The sequence below is a fragment of the Zalophus californianus genome, chromosome 1 (assembly GCF_009762305.2).
Source record: "Zalophus californianus isolate mZalCal1 chromosome 1, mZalCal1.pri.v2, whole genome shotgun sequence".
NCBI lineage: Eukaryota > Metazoa > Chordata > Mammalia > Carnivora > Otariidae > Zalophus > Zalophus californianus.
The window spans coordinates 4,862,578-4,882,068 of record NC_045595.1 but is presented as its reverse complement, the minus strand read 5'-3'; the positions used below and the strand labels follow the sequence as shown (position 1 = coordinate 4,882,068).

General features: G+C 57.5%; 2 protein-coding genes across 4 annotated transcripts in view; both read left to right on the top strand.

Annotated features, from left to right (window-relative positions):
• Window positions 1–1,711: 1,711 nt before the first annotated feature.
• Window positions 1,712–8,480, top strand: GPR108 (G protein-coupled receptor 108). 3 transcript variants are annotated; one of them, XM_027586860.2, is made up of 18 exons: window positions 1,712–2,251; window positions 2,872–2,991; window positions 3,830–3,880; window positions 4,048–4,130; window positions 4,832–4,956; window positions 5,079–5,140; window positions 5,250–5,318; window positions 5,421–5,525; window positions 5,727–5,860; window positions 5,973–6,048; window positions 6,523–6,596; window positions 6,686–6,803; window positions 6,892–7,022; window positions 7,110–7,153; window positions 7,373–7,422; window positions 7,582–7,665; window positions 7,782–7,906; window positions 8,140–8,480. In XM_027586860.2, exons 1-18 carry the CDS (start codon window positions 1,862–1,864, stop codon window positions 8,210–8,212), a joined length of 1,914 nt encoding a protein of 637 aa, XP_027442661.1. In that variant the 5' UTR covers window positions 1,712–1,861; the 3' UTR covers window positions 8,213–8,480. The 3 variants fall into 3 exon arrangements, with proteins under 3 accessions (XP_027442661.1, XP_027442659.1, XP_035579601.1); XM_027586858.2 differs by having other exon boundaries at window positions 7,289–7,422; XM_035723708.1 differs by lacking the exon at window positions 1,712–2,251 and adding an exon at window positions 2,401–2,728 and having other exon boundaries at window positions 7,289–7,422.
• Window positions 8,481–13,905: 5,425 nt separating this feature from the next.
• Window positions 13,906–19,491, top strand: part of C3 (complement C3) — a 33,258-nt gene continuing 27,672 nt past the window's right edge. The window contains exons 1-12 of the mRNA XM_027583973.2: window positions 13,906–13,976; window positions 14,374–14,566; window positions 14,930–15,092; window positions 15,191–15,261; window positions 16,990–17,084; window positions 17,172–17,254; window positions 17,337–17,427; window positions 17,687–17,789; window positions 17,890–18,016; window positions 18,491–18,606; window positions 18,708–18,854; window positions 19,278–19,487. Coding sequence (XP_027439774.1) covers window positions 13,906–13,976; window positions 14,374–14,566; window positions 14,930–15,092; window positions 15,191–15,261; window positions 16,990–17,084; window positions 17,172–17,254; window positions 17,337–17,427; window positions 17,687–17,789; window positions 17,890–18,016; window positions 18,491–18,606; window positions 18,708–18,854; window positions 19,278–19,487 — 1,470 coding nt within the window. The remainder of the gene's footprint in view (window positions 13,977–14,373; window positions 14,567–14,929; window positions 15,093–15,190; window positions 15,262–16,989; window positions 17,085–17,171; window positions 17,255–17,336; window positions 17,428–17,686; window positions 17,790–17,889; window positions 18,017–18,490; window positions 18,607–18,707; window positions 18,855–19,277; window positions 19,488–19,491) is intronic.

The following is a 19,491-nucleotide window of genomic DNA, read 5'->3' as shown; positions in this document are numbered from 1 at the left end:
GCTCGGCCACGCCCCCGCAGGCCCGGCCACGCCTCCATCAGCGCGGAAGCCCAGAACAGCGCCCTAAAGGCGGGACCCCCCCAGGAGGCGGGGCACAACGGACGCCCCGCCCCCTCTTAAAGGAAAGTTGCCACCAGCCGCCTTTGGACCGACGCCTTAAAAGACCCCCACCCATTTTCCAAATCCCCCGGGCCCTTCTTCACCCCATCCTCCCCAACCCTACCCCGCCCGGGACTGTTCTTACTTTTCTCTTTTCCTTCAACCATTCCTTAAAGGGACAAGACATTAAAACCCCAACCCGAGAGGTCCTTCCCCCCACCCCGTCGCTGGGAGAACCTGAGGTCACCCCGCTCTTGCGGGCCGGCCCGGCTCCAGACATCTATGCTGGGCCCACTAATGGTCAGGTTTCCTCCGGCCGCAGGGCGGATGGGAGGACTTCGATCCTGCCCAGAACGCGCCTCTGCCAAGGCCCGATCCATTAGCACCCCCACCGCATCCTGCCTTCCCCCCTCCCAAAGTCTGCGCCGGGAAACTGAGGACGGGCCGTCCTTGGGGCACCGGGCCCAGGTCTTTCCTCGGCCCTCATCCAGTTCGCGCTTCCACCTGCCCATTTTCCAGTCGCATCCATTTAGACCCAATCAGGCTTCACTCTCTGTACAGCCCCTGGTTCCGACTCCACCTCTCCCTCCAGACACTCGGGCCCTGGGGCTTGGAAGTCTGTCACCTCCCTCATAAAAGTCTGTTCACACTTCATTAATCTCTTTAAGGCACTGAGATGAGAGGGGAGAGAGAACCCTCCAGCTCTCACCCACATCCTCTCCTGCCTTTGGTCCTTAGTGCCTATGGAGGTGACAGACGTCCCAGAGCCCCCAGGCACAAGTTAGGCTCTAAGCCTCCGGGCTCCCAGTACACAAACCAGTACACATACTGGGGAGCCCAGGAGGATAGCCCCAGGAGCTCATACTGGGACAGATGGCTCTGTGGGGACCTGGCCCCACCTGCTGGTGGCTTCTGAGCTAGAAAACCTCAAGTTGCAAAGTGAGCTGTGCCCCAGGGCTTGGGCGACCAGATGAGTCAGGGGCTCGGCATGGGTTCTGACCTCAGTGGCTTAGCCTGGTATTAAGAGTCTCAACACTGGCCTCAAACTCAAATTGGAATTTGGACTCACTCCAGGTCGGCACCACATTTGGGATGGGATCTGACTGGGGTCAGAAGTTTAGCGGAGGGGTCAGCTACCCACTAGGAGGTCTTGGACTCAAACTAGGGTCCAGAGGTCAGGCCTAGTCTGGGGTCAGGGCTCAGTCCAGGTGGGGGGCTCAACCGGAGATTAAGGCCCAGGCTCAGCGTAGGTCGAGGGTCAGAAGGGAGTGGGGAAGTCTGGATTTCAGGCTGATGTTCGGGCTCAGTTGCAGGTAAGGACTCAGCCTGGGGTTGGTGTTCAGTCCGTCGACAAGCCCAGCCTGGGATCTTTGGGTGGGCTACTAGCTGCCTCACTCTAAGATAAAGGAGGCTCCGCCTAACGCTGGAATTCAGCCCGGGGTCATAGGTCATCCTGGGGTCAAGATTTTAGCCTGGGACGAGGTTTCGGTCCTTCGTGGATCAGGAAGATTAGAACAGGGAAGGCCTCGGCAGATGTGCGTGTTTACCAAAAGCCTGTGCTCTGGCTGGGAGCCACATCCCCAGGGTAAAAAGAGGAAGTCCGTCCTTGGGGATGTTGGGAAATGTAGTTTATTGAATGCCCTGTAGCGCTGCCTGGTCTCACTGCGTTCTGGGTAATGTAGTCCTGGACCGATCTTCAGTTGGGCGTGGGTGAAGGAATTCCGCTTCAAGGGCTGGACATCAGATCCATCAGATTGGTTAGATGGACTGTTTATCAAATTACATCAGTACAATCGTTCTAGTGATTGGTGAGAGTGGAGGCGGGTTAAGCAGTATCAGCAGCCCATTCGGAGCTGGTGATGTCCATTTCGCGTCGTGCGGGGGAGTGGTGCGGATTTTCGAGGAAACGGTCGCTGATTGGCTGGGACGGCTTGACCTGCCAGAGGGTCGGCCCCCATCGTGCGGCGATTGGCTCACCCGTTGGCGGGTGGGTGCGTCAGAGGCGGTGTCTGGGGAGGTGGTGGCTCCAGAGATGGCAGTGAGTGAGAGGAGGGGGCTCGCCCGTCGGAGCCCCGCGGAGTGGGGGCAGCGGCTATTGCTGCTCCTGCTCTTGGGCGGCTGCTCCGGGCGCATCCACCGGCTGGCGCTGACGGTGAGTCCCGTCGCGCGGCGGACTGGGGCGGGGGACGCAGTTTTGCTTCCTAGGAAGTCCCTGGTGTGGAGTGGTCTCGTCCTACTTCCCCCTCTTCTTACGCGGGATGGAGCCGTCCGCCGCCCCCCGCTTCCAGGCCCCGAGTGGTCTCGTCCGAGGAGTCCCCCCCCGCCCCCCCAGACCTCGCGTGGAGTTGCCTGGCCGACCACGCTAGGGTTGTGCCCGGCCCACTGGGGGTGGGACTTCACCTCCAGGGACTACCCACCCTCCTTAATCCTCTAAATTTTTGGGATCGCTCTGGGGGCGCTGGGGCCCTTGGCGCCTCCCAGGGGAGTCCCTGGGTTTTCTAGAATGGGGTCCTCTGGGCACTCACTGGGATCTTGGAATCTACAAACTGTCTGGGAGGTCGAGGCTCGGCACACCAAGATAAATAATTCTGCTCTTGGGGTGGTGCTCACCCGGTGCGGAGACTTCCAGGTGCCCCAGGCTTTCCCTTCCTGGACTCTCAGAACAGTGGCTGGAGGAGCTGGGCCTACCCTGTTCCTACCGCGCGCCAGAGCCGTGGGGCTGAGTTGGTGAGACGAAGTCTGACCCGCCTCTGCTTCCTTGGTCTCCGGCAGGGGGAGAAGCGAGCAGACATCCCCCTGAACAGCTTCGGCTTCTACGCCAATGGCTCCCTGGAGGTGGACCTGAGCCTCCTGCGACTGGGCCTCCGGGACACAGAAGAGAAGGCCCCGCTGGTGAGGGGCTTTGAGGAGTTTGCTGGAGGAGGGCGAGGTGCACAAGTTTCCCAAACCCCTCTCCAGTCCCCAGTTCGTAGCTCCGCCTCTCATCCATGTGATCTTGGGCAAGTCCATTGGCCTCTCTGAGCCTCCGTTTCCTCATCTGTAACATGGGAATAATAGAATCTCGTGCAGTATGTGCTGGGCCCTGAGCTGGGGTTGGTGGCGGGAGGGCACACCAATGCACAAGACATCCCCAGTTCCTGCAGTCAGAACAAGTAGCTAGCATTTTTTTAATGCCCACTGAGTCCCAGGTACCTGGCAGAGCAGTTTCCATGGGTCTGTTCTCTCATAGCCACCTCTCAGGGATGCTGTGAAAACGTTACACCTGTAAACCCAGCTTCACAGGTGTTGACACAAGCTCAGAGGTATGTGGCTTGCTCAGAGTCACAGTGCCTAGATGCAAGCAAGTCCACATGTGCTGGATTCCACAGCTCAAGGCAGGAAGCCCTCAACATTTTATCTATCTGTTTATTTGTATTTATTACATCAACATTTTAATTGAGTGAAAACAGGGTGGGCTAGGTCCAGAGGACCAGCGAGGGTGTCCCCCACCCCCCGCCTCCGCCCCGGAAAAGTGACATCGAAGTTAAGCTGCATGGGATGGTCAGGAGTTAAGAGTATGAGGGAGCAGGGGCAGGACAGGTTGTTGGAATTCCATGAGTGAATGTGGGACTTAGCACACAATAAGGGTTCAGTCAATTTTAGGTCACATTTCTCTTGCTACTAAGAGAGGTGGCTTGGGGAGGTCCCTATGCAATTCCTCATTTCTTCCCCTTTTCTTTCCACTTGCCAGGTGGGGTTCAGTCTGACTCGGGCTCGATCTGGCAGCATTCCATCCTACTCAGTGAGTGGAGGAGGAGGTGGGGGAGGGGGGGAGGAGACCCCCCCCCATTTTTTCACAGGGAGGGGAGCAAGAAGTGACCCTCCCTTGCAAGGTAGATGGGGAGGAGGCAGGGTGGGGCCAGGCTAGTGGGAGGCGGTAACCAAGGCGCCCTCCCACCCACTCCCCAGACCCAGGACCCCCACGACTGTCCTCTCTGGAAAAATAGTAGCAATCTCCTGGTTCTCTTCCTCATCAACACCAAGGATCTGCGGTAAGTTGATGGACCTGAGGACCTCTGTCATTCATCTTTTCCTAGGTGTGATACCCCCATAAGCAAGCTATCAGGTGGAATGAGAAGCCAGCTGGAAAGAACCTTATGCTCTTAGGAGGAAAACCACTTGCTTTTTAATTTTGCCTTCCAGCCTTGTGACTATGGGAAGGAGGGAGCAAGGGGAGGGGGGCCTAGGGAGTGTTGGGGTCTCAGGGCAGAATTCACAGACACAGAGGAGTGTTGTGAGAATTGATAGCCGCCGTTCGTACTTGTTGAACGCTTCCTATGTGGCGGGGAGCATCCTGCGAGCTTTTACAGGTGTTAATTCATCGACTCTTTATACTGATACCATCTCTATTCTAAAGGAGGAAACTGAGGCCCAAGAACCAGAGTCCAGCAATACTGGGTAGCCTGTCTGTAGATACATTTTCATGTTAAATAATGCACTTAAGTGGAATGAGTAAGCCAGTGTCAGGGGAAGTGACAGTCACTGGTGCAGGCAGCGCCCAGATGGGGCAGCCGTCTTGATGGCTGGTGGCCGGTGCTGGAACTGTGTGATCACTGACTCAGCCTGACACCGGCCCTCAAAAAGGAGATCCTGAGGGCCCAAGGGACCATTGAGTTCCTCTGCACACGTTGTGTGCGTGACCCAAGCCTTCAGCCTCCTGGCCTCACCCCTGAAGCCCCCACCCTCACCCCAGGGTCCAGGTGCGGAAGTATGGGGAACAGAAGAAGCTGTTCATCTCTCCCGGGCTCCTCCCTGAAGTGCCCTCTGCACCAGGGCCCCCGAAGCCAGAGCTCACAGTCACCCCTAAAGTGAACAGTGGTGAGTCAGGCTGGCTGTGTGAGCAGGGAGGGTGGACGGCGCGGCTGCTCCCCCCACCCCCCCGCCCAGTTTTCTGTTGTCCTGCCCATCCACCCCTAAACTCATTCACTTGCCCCCTATAGGGACCACCACTGCGCTTGACGAGGCCAAGTCAAAACCCACAGTGTTTCAGGGGGAACAGCAGGTTCGAGGAAGCCAGGGCAGGAGGGAGGAAGGTCTGTTCCTCTTCGGGCCGAGGGGCATATGGAGACGCAGGCCTGGGGCCAGCTGAAGCAGGCACTCTGTCCCATCAGGGCCTCAGTGGGAAGGACAAGGAACTGGTCCTGGGTCTTGGGCATCTCAACAATTCCTACAACTTCAGTGTGAGTATCTGTGAGTGCCCGCGGCCCCACCTCCCCCCCAGAGTGGGGACCCCCCAGGCTGAGGCCCCCCCCCGTCTCCCCCTCTGTGCCCCCACCACCCAGTTCCACGTGGTGATCGGCTCTCGGGCCGAGGAAGGCCAATACAGCCTCAACTTCCACAACTGCTACAACTCAAAGCCAGGCCAGGAGCAGCCGTTCGACATCACGGTGAGCAGAGGCGGGCCAGCTACACCACATCCTCCCTGGGCTTGTGCTGTGGAACGAAAGCCGATGTGCCCATCTGGGAGGTGGGAAGACTGAGGCACAGAGAAGGGGAGCTTGAGAGTGGGGGGGCGAGGTGCACCCTCACAGCTCTGCACGTCCAGACCTGGCATGAAATCCCCACCGCCCACCCTGCCCCGTCCCCAGGTCATGATCCGGGAGAAGAACCCCGAGGGCTTCCTGTCAGCGGCGGAAATCCCCCTCTTCAAGCTGTACATGGTCATGTCTGCCTGCTTCCTGGCTGCTGGCATCTTCTGGGTGTCCGTCCTCTGCAAGAACATGTAATGCCCTGGCCCCTGGGGGGGGTCCCCCCACCTCCCCTCGTCATCGCTCTCCCATCCCTGCCCCTGACCGATGCCCCCCACCCCCTTCTGTCCCTGACCCCCCTGCCAGGTACAACGTCTTCAAGATCCACTGGCTCATGGCAGTCCTGGCTTTCACCAAGAGCATCTCCCTCCTTTTCCACAGTGTGAGAGCCTTGGGCCAGGAGCAGAAGGGGGCGGGGCTGGGGTTTCTGGGTCCAGGAAGAAGCCCGTGGAGCCCACTCCCCAAATCTTTGCAGACCCTGGGCTTGGGAGTTCATGTGTCCCAACTGTCCACATATCCAGCCATTTTTATCACCATGGCCCCCAACTGCCCACCCAACTCAGCTGTCTGCTTGTCTTGTCCATCTGTGACCCTCTGCCCTTCAGTCTGACTGTCGGTTGGCCCAGCTCTGACTCTCCCGCTGACTGATGGTCCCCTCCTCTGTCACGGCCACAACTGCCCATTTCTGGGTCCACCTGCCATCCTGGTCATAACTGTCAGTTCTGTCAACTTTGTGGCCACCATGCCCACAGTGACTGTCCATGTTCCTGGACCACCACCGCCCTCCCGCTTGTACCACCGTCCACCCACACGTCCGTCTGTCTGTCTGACTGTCCATCTATCCATCCACCTCCAGATCAACTACTACTTCATCAACAGCCAGGGCCACCCCATCGAAGGCCTCGCTGTCATGCACTACATCACACACCTGTGAGTGCCCTTCTCTGGGGCAGGTGGGGGGGCAGGCAGGCTGGGGAGGGCCGGGCGCCACCCCCCCTCACCACCCACGCCGTCCCCAGGCTGAAGGGCGCTCTCCTCTTCATCACCATCGCCTTGATCGGCTCTGGCTGGGCCTTCATCAAATACATCCTGTCAGACAAGGAGAAGAAGATCTTTGGGATCGTGATTCCACTGCAGGTACACCTGGGGCCCCGGGTGGGCAGGCACACGTGCCCCCTTGGGGCACACCTACCCACGCCACACCGCCCCTCCCCCCGCCCCGCAGGTCCTGGCCAACGTGGCCTACATCGTCCTCGAGTCCCGTGAGGAAGGTGCCAGTGACTACGTGTTCTGGAAAGAGATCCTTTTCCTGGTGGATCTCATCTGCTGCGGCGCTATTCTCTTCCCTGTGGTCTGGTGAGGCTCCCGCCCCCACCCCCTGCCCCTTGCAGACGGGGCAGGAGGCTGTGCTGACCGCCGCCCGGGTCCCCTCTCCCGTTCCAGGTCCATCCGGCATCTCCAGGACGCATCTGGCACGGATGGAAAGGGTGAGGCCCTGGTCCCAGGACCTGCTGTGCCCCCCGCCCCTGTCCCGCTTCCAGGCCCCTCTTTCTGATCCCTGGATGTCCCTTCCCTCCCTACCGGCTGCCCCTCCTACCTGTCCTCTGAACGGGCCCCTCCAGACTTCCCGCCCCTTGGACACCGCCCAGAACGTCCCTCCTCCATACCTCTCCCCTTCCCCTCCATCGTCTGTGCACGCCTTTCAGTGGCAGTGAACCTGGCCAAGCTGAAGCTGTTTCAGCATTACTACGTCATGGTAAGAGCCCTGTTCTCACTCAGGGAAGTACCTGGGGGTGTTTTGTTTTTGTTTTTTGCTGGGGGGGCGGTTACAACCAGCCCGTTGGCGGACCCAGTCTGATCCCTCCTGCCATCACTCTGAGCCCCAACACTCGGCCGTCTCCCTGTGTCCTGGCAGGTCATCTGTTACGTCTACTTCACGCGCATCATCGCCATCCTGCTGCGGGTGGCCATGCCCTTCCAGTGGCAATGGCTGTACCAGGTGAAGACCGAGACCACGGCGGGGGGGGGGCGGGGGGGACAGGAGGGTGGGCCAGACAGTGGCTGGGCGGGGGGGGGGGGCTATGCCTGACACTCCCATCTCCCCTTGCCCCCCAGCTCTTGGTGGAGGGCTCCACCCTGGCCTTCTTTGTGCTCACTGGCTACAAGTTCCAGCCGGCAGGCAACAACCCTTACCTACAGCTGCCCCAGGAGGATGAGGAGGACATGCAGATGGAGCAAATGTGAGCCACCCCCCACCCGGCCGCCCTGGCCCACAGGGGTGGGTGGGGGAGGGGGAGTGCGGCGGCTCTGGAGGCAGAGTGGGCAGGGCCAGGGTTCTGGGGGGGGAGTGGGGGGGCGTGGGGGGGGGAGGGGAGGTGGGCAAGCAGCTCTAGGGCTGGATTTGATGGGCGCCGGGCAGGTGGGGCCTCGTGCCCCTCAACTCCTGGACCACCTCTTTGCTGTTTGCCTCCAGAATGACCGATTCTGGGTTCCAGGAAGGCCTGTCCAAAGTCAACAAAACAGCCAGCGGGCGGGAGCTTTTGTGATCATCCCCAGTGTCTGGAACCTTCCTCCGTCCCCCACGCCCCGCCTCCGCCCTCCACACACATTCCTCACTCTCCAGCTCCTCTCCCAAAGCACGTGTGGCGGGGGCAGGAGGGCGCCGGGCTGCATGCAGCACCCAGCTCCCTGGGGCTTGAGGTCCAGGAGCCCATTCAGAAGAGGGCCCCCTTCTTCCCCCCAAGCACTGGGCAGCCCTGTCCCTGCCCAGAGCCACCCACCTCTTGCAGCTGGGCAATATGATCTGTTTTGCTACCCTGGTTTCTTGCCTTTCTGGGTGTTGAGGTCTAACACTGAGGTTGGGTTTACAATTTAGAGACCTGTATTCCTTGTGGAGGGAGGGTTGACTGCAACCTCCATTGCTCTACATAGTCAATAAATACCAGTTGAGCATCTGCTCTGTGCCGGGCCCCATGGCGGGTACTGAGGACAGAGCAGTGGCGAAGACCCACTCAAGGGACTTAACGGTTGGGGGTGGAGGCCAGTCAGGGAGACGACTGAGTCACCAGACAGTTCCATCACAGGGCCTTGACCCAGCCTGGGAAGTGAGGGAAAGGTATATAGAGAAGTGGGGGGAAGGGTAGCAGGCCCAGGTAAGGGGACAGCATGTGCAGAGGCTGGAGGGCAGGAAAACGTGGTGGGCAGCCCCACAAGAGCTCACACGGAAGACTGGAAGTAATCGTGCCTAACACGTAGTGATGCTCCTCTTCCAAGGCTTCTGTTGATCCTAATTCCTATCAGAAAGCCTGTGAGACACAGAGAAGCTAAGTCACTTGCCCAGGGTCACACAGCTGACAAGCTGGGAGACTCAGGACCCAAAACAGCAGGGGCCTGGTTTCAGAGCTGCGCTCTCCCACCAATGGCACTGCCCCCCTGCGCCCGGACTCCCTGCGACCAAACCTTTTGAGTTCGCCCCCTTTGTCATGTGACCCTGGATAAGTGGTTTCACCTGTTTCCCAACCTGTAAGATGGGGGTCCCACGGGGTCGCCCTGGATAATGCTGTGAGTGACTCAGCACAGCCTAACCTTTCGTGAATTGCCCTGAACTTTGAGGAATGACCTCAGATTAGGGATGCACCTGTGCACGCACACACACACACACACACACACACACACACACACACACGGGCAGCTCCAGAGATAGGGCTCTCCCCCTGTCCCATGGCACCCTTCAACTAGAGTGCCTAGAGCCCCTTTTGGAGCTCTGGGAGACACTTCTTGGGAAGGGGGGGTTGGGGGCCCAGGCCGGGGACAACGGGTAGAGAATTGGCCTGGGTCAGGCTTCTTGCAAACGGAAGCATGTATAAGGGGCCCAATGCATAAATAGCCCAGCCAGACAAGGAAGTGGGGAGGCACTGCAGACTGAGGAAGTTAGGCGAAGGCAGAGGAGCCCAGAATAGCCGGCGAGTTCCCACTGCCGGGCTGGCTGGAGCTGGGAAGGGGTTGAAGCCTAAAGATGAAGACACGGTTGGACTCAGTGCCGTCCCTGCAGGAGCCAAGGAAAAGTTTAAAGCAGGGAAGGACGTGGCCATACAGGGTCAAAGTCTTACTCCCTGTGCATGCAGGGCTGGGCAGGGCCATGGCTCCCCAAAGATGTCCAGTCCCTGGAACCTGTGAATGTTGCAGTATGTGACAAAATGCACTTTGCAGCTGTGATTTAGCGAAAGACCCTGAGATAGGAGATCCTGGATTGCCCGGTGTTAGCACAAGCGTCCTCAAAAGAGGTCCATCGGAGAAGGAGCGTGACAAGGAAACTGGCCGGGGGATGAGCTGTGGGGCTGGAGGGAGGGGCCAGGAGCCACGGAGTGGGGTAGCCGCCAGAAGCGGAAGAGGCTAGAAGAGGATTCCTACCCTGGAGCCTCCTGAAGGAAATGAAGGAATGCAGCCCTAACCTTGATTGCAGACATCTGCCCTCCAGACCTGTAAGATAATAAATAGGTGTTATTTTAAGCCACCCAGTGTGTGGTCGTTTGTTACAGCAGCCATCAGAAACTCCTACAGTTCAGGAGCATGAGCTCTGGGTCCCAGCTCTTGCCAGCTGGAGGATCTTGGGCAAGTGGCCAAAGCCCTCAGTTTCTTGGTCTGTAAAATAGGGACGTGGAATAAACAAGGCTGGTGAGACAAGGCGCTGCGTCAAGAGTCTCACGGAGCCCTTCGCCTCATTCGTGTGTATTCCTGTCTTCCACCTCATAATTCTGTAGGATCGCAAAGTTGTGTTTTTAGAAAAAGCCCCCAGTTGCTGTAGAGTAGGTGGGCTGGCTGCCGTGAGCCTATGGCGGGGAGGCCACAGACCACAGGGGTGGAGAGAATGGGCAGACTGGGACAGGGAGGAAGGGGGGGGCCCTGGCTTGGAGGCCTGGCGGGGCTGTCACGGAAATAAGGCACGAAGGTGGAGGAGCAGGTGTCGGGAAAAATGAAAACACAGTCCAGGTGCGTTGAGCGCTCACTATGTGTGAGGCACCAGGCTTAGCATTCTGCTTGCTGATGCCACCAGCTTGTCACCCCAAGACTCAGAGGGAAGTTCCATGGCTGTGGGACTGTCCAGTTTACAGATTAGGAACTAAGCCTGGGAGGTCAAAACCTCTGCCCCTGCATCCTCCAAGGTGGGGGCCCTGGGGCCCCGGCCTCTGCCGAGTGTGAGTGAGAGGGTGCAGGGTGGGGGTGGGGAGAAGGAGCCAAGGGGCAGATGAGACTCAACCAGGCCAAGTTTACCTTTGAGTTAATGAGTAATAAGTAGTGAGAAGGGGAAGCTCAGGTTGCATGGTGGGGGGAGGGAAATTCTCAGAAAGCAGTGTAGCAAGGACCCCATTCTGGAAGTGGGGGGCCAGGAGGGACTGATGCTCCCAGGCCCGGCACTGCCTCTGAAGGGTGTGTGTGTGTGTGTGTGTGTGTGTGTGTGTGTGTGAGCGAGAGGGTGCAGCGGGGAAGTAACTGCACTCAAGCAGGCGTGGGGTGGAGGGGGGCACCTCCCCCCACCCAGAAATCATCCCCACTTCCTTCCCCTTCTCTCCTTGCCCTTCCAGCTAGGGTGGCAAGACAAGATACAGGACACCCAGTTCAATCTGAATTGCAGATAAACAGCAAATACTTTGTTAGGGTTAAGTACGTCCCAGATACCCCACTCAGCTCAGGCAACCCGGTTCTCCCTCCGTATCTGGAATGCTGGGCAGGATGCACCAGCTAACTGGAAGTCCCCTCCCACCCCACCCCGTCTCCTTCTCTCTCTCCCCTGCTGGCTTATCTTGCCTGCCATCCCTCTCCCACACTTCTGGGCACAAATGCACACCCCCAGGAAGAAGCCTCAGAGAGCTCTTTCCTTCCTAGCAGGCGCTGCTCTGCATTTGCCTTCATCCCTCAGGTCACTTCCTAGAGATCAGGGGCACAATCATTCACAGACTTCCACCACCATGATCATAAAGTCTATAAGCCCAGGGTTCCGAAGCATCTCAGCACCTTTCATTGTCAAAACAGCAGGAACTATCATCGATCCCATCGTTGAGCAGGATTAACTGAGGCTCTGAGAAAGAAGGAACCGAGGCGGAGGCCAGCAGCAACACCTGCCCCAGATGGTCAAGCCACAGAGCCCGCATGTTTCAGACTATGATGAATCCAGGAAATAGGGTGGGTTTGGGGGGTGGGGAGGGGAAGAGAGGGAGTAATGGGGGGTTGGGAGATCCTAGCAGGTTCCCCTCCCCCCCCCCCCCCGTTTCAGAAGTCTACTCTCAATTCTGGACAGTAAGCAGGCATTTGCACTCTCCCTCCTTCCAAAGAAGGGGTGTCGCAATCAAAGCAGACAGGGGCCAAGTTTGCTCTGTTTCTGCCCGCCTCCCCCCACTCCAGGCATGCCAGCATAGCCAGGAAAGGAGCGTGGTTTACAGGAAATCCTCACTGAGTTCCCCATTAACCCCTTCCTTGGGACTTTGGAAACCAGTCCTCCAGAGATCAAAATCCCCCATACCAGTTGCCCCCTGTGCCCTGGACTTCACACACCCCTTCCCCCAGATGCACAGCCTTGCTGGAAATCCAACAGATGCACGTCAAAATGATACTGAGGCAAAAATGCAAAGCTTTGCCAGCAGGCTGTCATGATGAAGCAGTGGGGAAATCAGCAATTTCCTGCAGGGGCAGCAAGTATGTAAATCAATACAGTTACGGAGGGAAAGACAGCAAAATCTAGCGAGATTATTCACGCTAGATCCTTACACTCCAGCCTGATCCATAGGATCCATACAAGTCGCCTTTGATACAGGGTTACATCCTTTCATGGCAATAACAACCCTGTGAAGTGACTGCTGTTTATAACCTCACTTTACATGGGGAAACTGAGGCTCAGAGTGGTTATTAGTCAGGTGCCCAAAGTTTACCACTAATAAGGATCAGAACTGGAGAGTGATGCAGGCTCAAGATTACTCACTGAAGAGAACATGGCTTATAACCATGGAAGTCTATCCACGGGGAGGAGGCCAGTTACTTTCGTACAATGCAATGTGAGGCAGTTGCCTCTAAGAACAAGGAGGCTCTCTTGGCACTGGTATTAAACAGTCTCTAGGGGATATTGTTTATGAAAAAGCAAGGTGTAACCCAGGCAGGGAAACCAGGAAGAACAGCATGTAGAGAACTCTGATCACTTGTTTTTAAAACTCGTGAACATTTATAAATGCATGAGATATCTCTGGAAGGAAACCTGAAATTTGGTTGCACTATGACATTCGAAACCTGAAAGTTTGCCAACAGGAATAGGAGAAAAGTTACCTTTTCCCTGTACACCTCCTTGCACCTTTTAGCTGTTGAACCATATGAATATATTAGGTATTCATACCAAAAAAACTAAATACAATTCATAATAATAGTAATAATAATAACATCTTAAGAGAATGTTGATGTAAGACGGAAAAAAAGCTAGCAATGGGGAATTTGCTCAATGACGACTTTTTTTTTTTTTAACCATCATAGTCATTCAGACCATGCTGGTCACCTGACAAGGGTAGGTGAAGGGAACTCCAGGCTCCCCTTGCCTAAAAACCATGCTCACCTGCCTAGTGAACTTCTACACATACTTCAAAGCCCAGCTGAAATATCCCCCTCTCAGAAATCCTCCCTGACCCTCCAAGCAGCAGCGCTCTTCTCCACTGAGAAGACAATCCATGGGGCCCGGAGCGTCTGTGCTGGACTCTGTCCCCCAGCCTGACCCCAGCATGGATGACGGACTCTTGCTACCAGAATAGAGACAGACTCGTAGGAAGGGTTTGGTTAATAAATGCATGGCGCAAAGTGGACTGGGGGTCAGGCCCAGATACCTGGGGTGGGGGGCTCTCTGGCCCTCAGTGTTCCTCCACCACAGAGTAGGTGCAACAGGGAAAGGTTCACCAGCTGGCCTTGACCCTGAGGGAGGCCATGGCAAAGGGAAGGTGTGTTCATTGCAGGAGGACATGCCCTTGCGTTAGTTACCCCAGAACACGCTGGCCCTTGGGATTGAAAAATAGGAAATGGTATTGAGAAATCTGGGGCAGCTCCAGGGAGGGGAAGGCCACCAGAGCCGTGGGCTGGGCTGAGGTGGACTGGGGCGGGCAGGGGGAGGCAGGAGCCAGATAAAAGGCAGCCTCCAACAGCCTCTGCTCATTCCCTCCCAATCCCCTCCCTCCATCCCTCGGTCTCTCGGTCCCTCCACTGCCCCTGCACCATGGGGCCTGCCTCGGGCCCCAGCCTGCTGCTGCTGCTGACCAACCTCCCCCTCGTGCTGGGGGAGCCCCTGTGAGTGGTCACAACCCCTTCCCCAACAGGGTTGCTTCTGAGGTTGGAGTGGGTGTTTGTGGGGTCAGGTCTCAGGAGAATTCAGGGTGCATTTGGGTGCCTGTGGAGGCAGGGGCCAGTGGGTTGGGCTGTTAAAGAATTCGGGATGCCCGTGACTTCAAGAGTTCATGAGTTGGGTGTTTGTGGAATTCAGAGTTGTGATGGGGGGGTGGGTGTTTCTCCAACCGGGGGTCTGTGGGTTTAGGGTGCATGGCGTGTGCTGTTCAGTGATTCTGCCGCGGTAGTGGAGGCCTCGAGGTCTGACAGCATGGGATTTGGGAGTTTCCCGATGTGTGGGTGAGGGTTGAGATTGCCGGGCCCCTAGAACAGCATCCCCTGCCCCCACCTGCTCCTGCAGGTTCTCCATGATCACCCCCAACGTCCTGCGGCTGGGGAACCAGGAGACCGTGGTGCTGGAGGCCCACGACCTGAACCAGAACACTGAAGTCACGGTCACCGTCCACGACTTCCCGGCCAAGAAGCAAGTGCTGTCCAACGAGAAAACCGATCTGACCGGTGCCAACGACTACATGAGCACTGTCACCGTCAGGGTGGGTGTGCCTGCTGATGCCCCAGCCCTCTCTGAGCCCCTCCCACGTCGGAGCCCGCCCCTCTCTGAGACTCCTCCGTGAACCAGCCCCTCCTATCCTGAGCCCCACTCCACTGTGAGGTCCTCTGGGCCCCCTGTCTGCTTCCCCCTTCTTATCCCCCTCTCTGACCCCTGCCGCCTCTCTAGCCCTTGGCCCCTCTCCGAGAGCCCTCCTCTCTCAACCTGGCCACACCAGGGAGACCAGGAGTGCTGGGCAGGTGCTATTGGTGGGGGGGCAGGTGTGGGCCCCAGGGAAGGCCTGGGGGCCGGATGTGGGCAAGGGGCCCCGAAGGAGACCCCTAATGATCCTCTGGTCCACCCCTAGATCCCGACCGACAAGGAGTTAATATCAGAGAAGGGAAACAGTTTCGTGACTATCCAGGCGGCCTTTGGGGCCACCGTGGTGGAGAAGGTGGTGCTGATCAGCCCTCAGAGCGGGTACCTCTTCATCCAGACGGACAAGACCATCTACACCCCGGGCTCCACAGGTAAGGGACTGGGCAGCGGCTGGAGAGGGCCAGGGGCCGGGCTGTGGGGAGGGGCAGGGCCTCACCCACCGCCCCCTTTCTCTCCCGCCACCTCCCAGTCCTCTATCGGATCTTCACCGTGGACCACAGCCTGCTTCCCGTGGGTCGGAGCGTTATTGTCGTCATCCAGGTACCAGCCAGCCAGGGCCCAAGATGCGCCCCAAGCAGAGACTCGGGGAGAGACAAAGAGACAGAGAGAGACAGAGAAAGAGACTCCAGAAAAGGCACACCTGAAGAGACCTAAAGGCAAAGAAATGTGTAGAGCCACAAACACAGAAAGAGTCCTGGAAACAGGGAAGACATACAGGGATACCACGTGGATTCTGGCTCCAGATAAATCTCTGATTACTGCGTGACTCCAGAAAGGTCACTTCACCTTGCTGGGCCTCAGTTTTCTCATCTGAAGTTTGGGGTGACGGATAAAACCTATGTAGTTCGTTCCGCCTCCTGCAGCCAGAGGGCGCCCGCGAGCACCCAACTCAGGTCCTGCCCTCTGCCCAGAGCCCTCCAGGTGTTCCCACCTCCCTGGCGTAAAAGCCTAAGTCCTCCTGCGGTCCCCAAGGGCCTGCATGACCTGCCCTGTCCCCTCTCTGTTCTCCCCTCCTCTCTCTCTTCCCCTTACTCGTTCGGCTCCAGCCACATGGGCCTCCTTGCTGTACCTCCCACTGCCATGCAGGACCTGCCCCAGGACCTTTGCACATGTTGTTCCGCTGTACCCAGAAAACCCTCTTCCTCCAAATACCTACACTGCTTGCCCCCTCACGTCCTTCAAGTCTTTGCTCAAATGTCACCAATGTCCCAATTTCACAGAGAAGCCTCCCTGAGCATCCTATAAAATTGCAACCACCCCTCCCCCGCAACGTACACACACCACAATCTTCTCCCTTCTTGTCATCTCCTCTTGGCATCCTAACATTGGGTTTATTCATTTGCTAATTGCCCCTCCCCCAACCTCCACAGAACCTAAATTCCACAGGGGAAGGGATTTTTATCTGTTCGCTCAGGGCCTTATCTCCTAAACCCAGAAAGTGCTTGGCATATAGGGAGAAGGGAGGAAGGGAGGAGGGAAATGGAAGGAGGAAGTGAAGGAGGGAGGGAAGAGGTGGGTCTTTCTCAGAGAATCATCAGGAGTATTTCTTGAAATCATGCAAAGGTAACAGGAACCAGGTTCTGACAGCCGTGAGCTGACTTTGGGGGTCAGTGGAATGTGTGGGGACCGGCGAACACACACCTCTAATGGCACAGCCTCGGCCCAGTTCCAGTCAAATGTCGCCTCGTACCAACAGGAATCCATTATCCACAATTATCCCAATCTCCAAGAGAAGCCAGAAAGCCAGATGTTTACATGATGTCTCCTGGCGTTTCATTATTGGCAACAAATGAAATAACGTATATTTGGTCGAACCACATGTAATTGCTATCCTTATAGGTCAAAGAGTCGAACATAGGCAATCCTTTGTGGCTCAGCACCCACAAAATGCTTACCACAGAGTCCCCTACTTTGTGCCGACGAAGTAGGTGGTAAATGCTAGTTATTGCTAGTATTCAGACAGACACTGATGACAGGGAGCTCCGGCTTACATTAACTGGGTCTCAGGCCAGTGAAGTACGGGCTCTATTTATCCCTTTTTCTAGATGGGCACATTGAGCACAGAGAGGTTAAGGAACTTGCCCAACGTCACACAGCTCATAAATGGCAGAGCGGAGATTTGAATCCAGGCCGACTGACCCGAGTCCATGTTCAAAACCAGTAGTGGTGGTTTTGAACACACAGAGAGTGGCCAGACACAGAGAGGGAGAGGAGAACCTAGGGGTTAAGCCCGCTCTCTAAAGAGACACACCCTCCGTGTCTCCACAGACTCCCGACGGTATTCCCATCAAGCGGGACTCCCTGTCTTCTCAAAACCAGGTTGGCATCTTGTCCCTGTCTTGGAACATCCCGGAGCTGGTCAAGTATGTCAGGCCCTCCTGGAGGGGGTTCCCTATCCCAAGGGAGGGCGTGGGGGCATGTGGGGCTCACTCGCCTGCCTTCCCCCACAGCATGGGGCAGTGGAAAATCCAGGTCCACTACGAAGATGCCCCGCAACAGGTCTTCTCCGCTGAGTTCGAGGTGAAGGAATACGGTAAGAGGAGAGAGTCCGGGTGGGGGACCCCGTGGCGCCGGGCCCCAGGGCTGGTGCCCTACTGGTGTGTCTCTTCCCCCAGTGCTGCCCAGTTTTGAGGTCCAAGTGGAGCCTGAAGAGAAATTCTACTATATCGATGACCCGGAGGGCCTGGAGGTCACCATCACGGCCAGGTGAAGGGCTGGGAATGGGGCCAGGTGGTAGGATAGGTGAGGGGGCAGGTGAGGGGGCAGGTGAGGGCCAGGTGAGAATCAGGTGAGCAGTCGGGGGTGGAGCCGAGTGAGGGCCGGGTGAGGGGCTGGGTGAGGGGCCAGATGTGGAGCAGGTGAGAACCAGGTGAGGGACCAGGGGCTCTGCGGGAGGAGTGAGTGGACGTTTGGAGGGAGGCGTGCCTTTCAGGAGAGGAGCACCTGAGACTCTCTTGCCTCCCAGGTTCTTGTACGGGAAGACTGTGGATGGAACAGCCTTCGTCATCTTTGGGATCCAGGATGGTGACCACAGGATTTCGCTGGCCCAGTCCCTCACCCGTGTTACGGTGCTCTGCCCCTCCGAGCCTCCTCCACTCTGAACTTCTGCCCTCCCCCACCCTCACCCCTCACCCCTCCCCTTTTCTGAGTCTCCTTTCCTCTTCCCAGATCGAAGATGGCACTGGGGAGGCCAAGCTGAGCCGAAAAGTCCTGCTGGACGGGGTGTACCCCTCCCAAGCAAATGCCTTGGTGGGGAAGTCCTTGTACGTGTCAGTCACTGTTGTCTTGCACTCAGGTGAGGCCTGGTCTGAGGGCAGAGGCCCAGCTGGGGGGGGGAGGCCCAGTCTGAGGGCAGAGGCCCAGAATGAGGGTGGAATCCAGTCTGAGAAGGGAGAGGAGAGACCAAGTCTAAGAGAGGAGATCAGATGAAAGTGATATCCAGCTTGACAAGAGAGGCCCAGGCTCAGAGGGGAGGCCCAGAATGAAGGTGGGATCCAGTCTGACAGAGGAGGCCCAGTCTGAGGGGGGAGGCCCGGTATGAAGGTGGTATCCAGTCTGACAGAGGAGGCCCAGTCTGAGGGGGGAGGCCCGGTATGAAGGTGGGATCCAGTCTGACAGAGGGGGCCCAGTCTGAGGGGGGAGGCCCGGTATGAAGGTGGGATCCAGTCTGACAGAGGAGGCCCAGTCTGAGGGGGGAGGCCCGGTATGAAGCTGGAGTCCAGTCTGGAGGGGTGGCCCAGGAGCCTGCCCTCACGGCTGGCCCCCTCAGGCAGCGACATGGTGGAAGCGGAGTACAGCGGGATCCCCATCGTGACCTCCCCCTACCAGATCCACTTCACCAAGACACCCAAGTTCTTCAAACCAGCCATGCCCTTTGACCTCATGGTGAGACCCAGGGTGCTCCTGCAATCCCCCACCTTGCTCCGGAGCACTGGCTACGCTTCTGGGTCCATCTACACCCCCTCCACCTGCCTCTGCACCCACAGGTGTTCGTGACAAACCCTGACGGCTCCCCGGCCCGCCACATCCCCGTGGAGATCCAGGGCACCAAAGCACAGGCCTTAACCCAGGAGGACGGTGTGGCCAAGCTGACCGTGAACACACCCAAGAACCCGCAGCCGCTGCCCATCACCGTGAGTCCTCACCCGCCTGCGGCCCCATTCCAGAGAGCGAGGGGACTGTATTTACACAGAGGGACCCTGCCCACTGCCCGCAGCCATCCTGCCACCTGCAGAGTGGGGCCCTTTTATTTGCATAAGGGGATCATGTCATTCACATAGAGATATTTTCATTCACACAGAGAGGTTTTCATTTGCAGAGAGGGGTTCTCGTCTGCTCTAGGGGTCCTTCTGGCTGCTTCACTATCTTAGGAGGATCATTGTGATCATATTCAACCCACGTAGATAATCCAAAACAATCTCCCATCCTCTGACCCTTAATTTAATTCCATTTGCAAAGTCCCTCCTGCCACAGAAGGTACCATGTTCACAGGTCCCGGGAATTAGGACATGGACATCTTTGGGGGGGCCAGCATTCATCCCTCTTTCCTTGCGCAGGTAAGCACGAAGAAGGATGGTATCCCACAGTCTCGACAGGCCACCAGGTATATGGAGGCCCAACCCTACACCGCCATGGGCAACGTCAAAAACTACCTGCATCTCTCCGTGCCTCGCTTGGAGCTCAAGCCAGGGGAAACTCTCAATGTCAATTTCCACCTGCGGGCGGACCCCAACCAGGAGCGGACCATCGCCTACTACACCTACCTGGTCC

Bases quoted from the DNA above. Each gene is read 5' to 3' on its own strand.
- GPR108 (XM_027586858.2), top strand. From the start codon at position 1,862: ATGGACTGTTTATCAAATTACATCAGTACAATCGTTCTAGTGATTGGT. The intron at 5,319-5,420 runs GTGAGTATCTGT...CCCACCACCCAG, and splicing joins ACAATTCCTACAACTTCAGT to TTCCACGTGGTGATCGGCTC. The intron at 5,861-5,972 runs GTAATGCCCTGG...CCCCCCTGCCAG, and splicing joins TCCGTCCTCTGCAAGAACAT to GTACAACGTCTTCAAGATCC.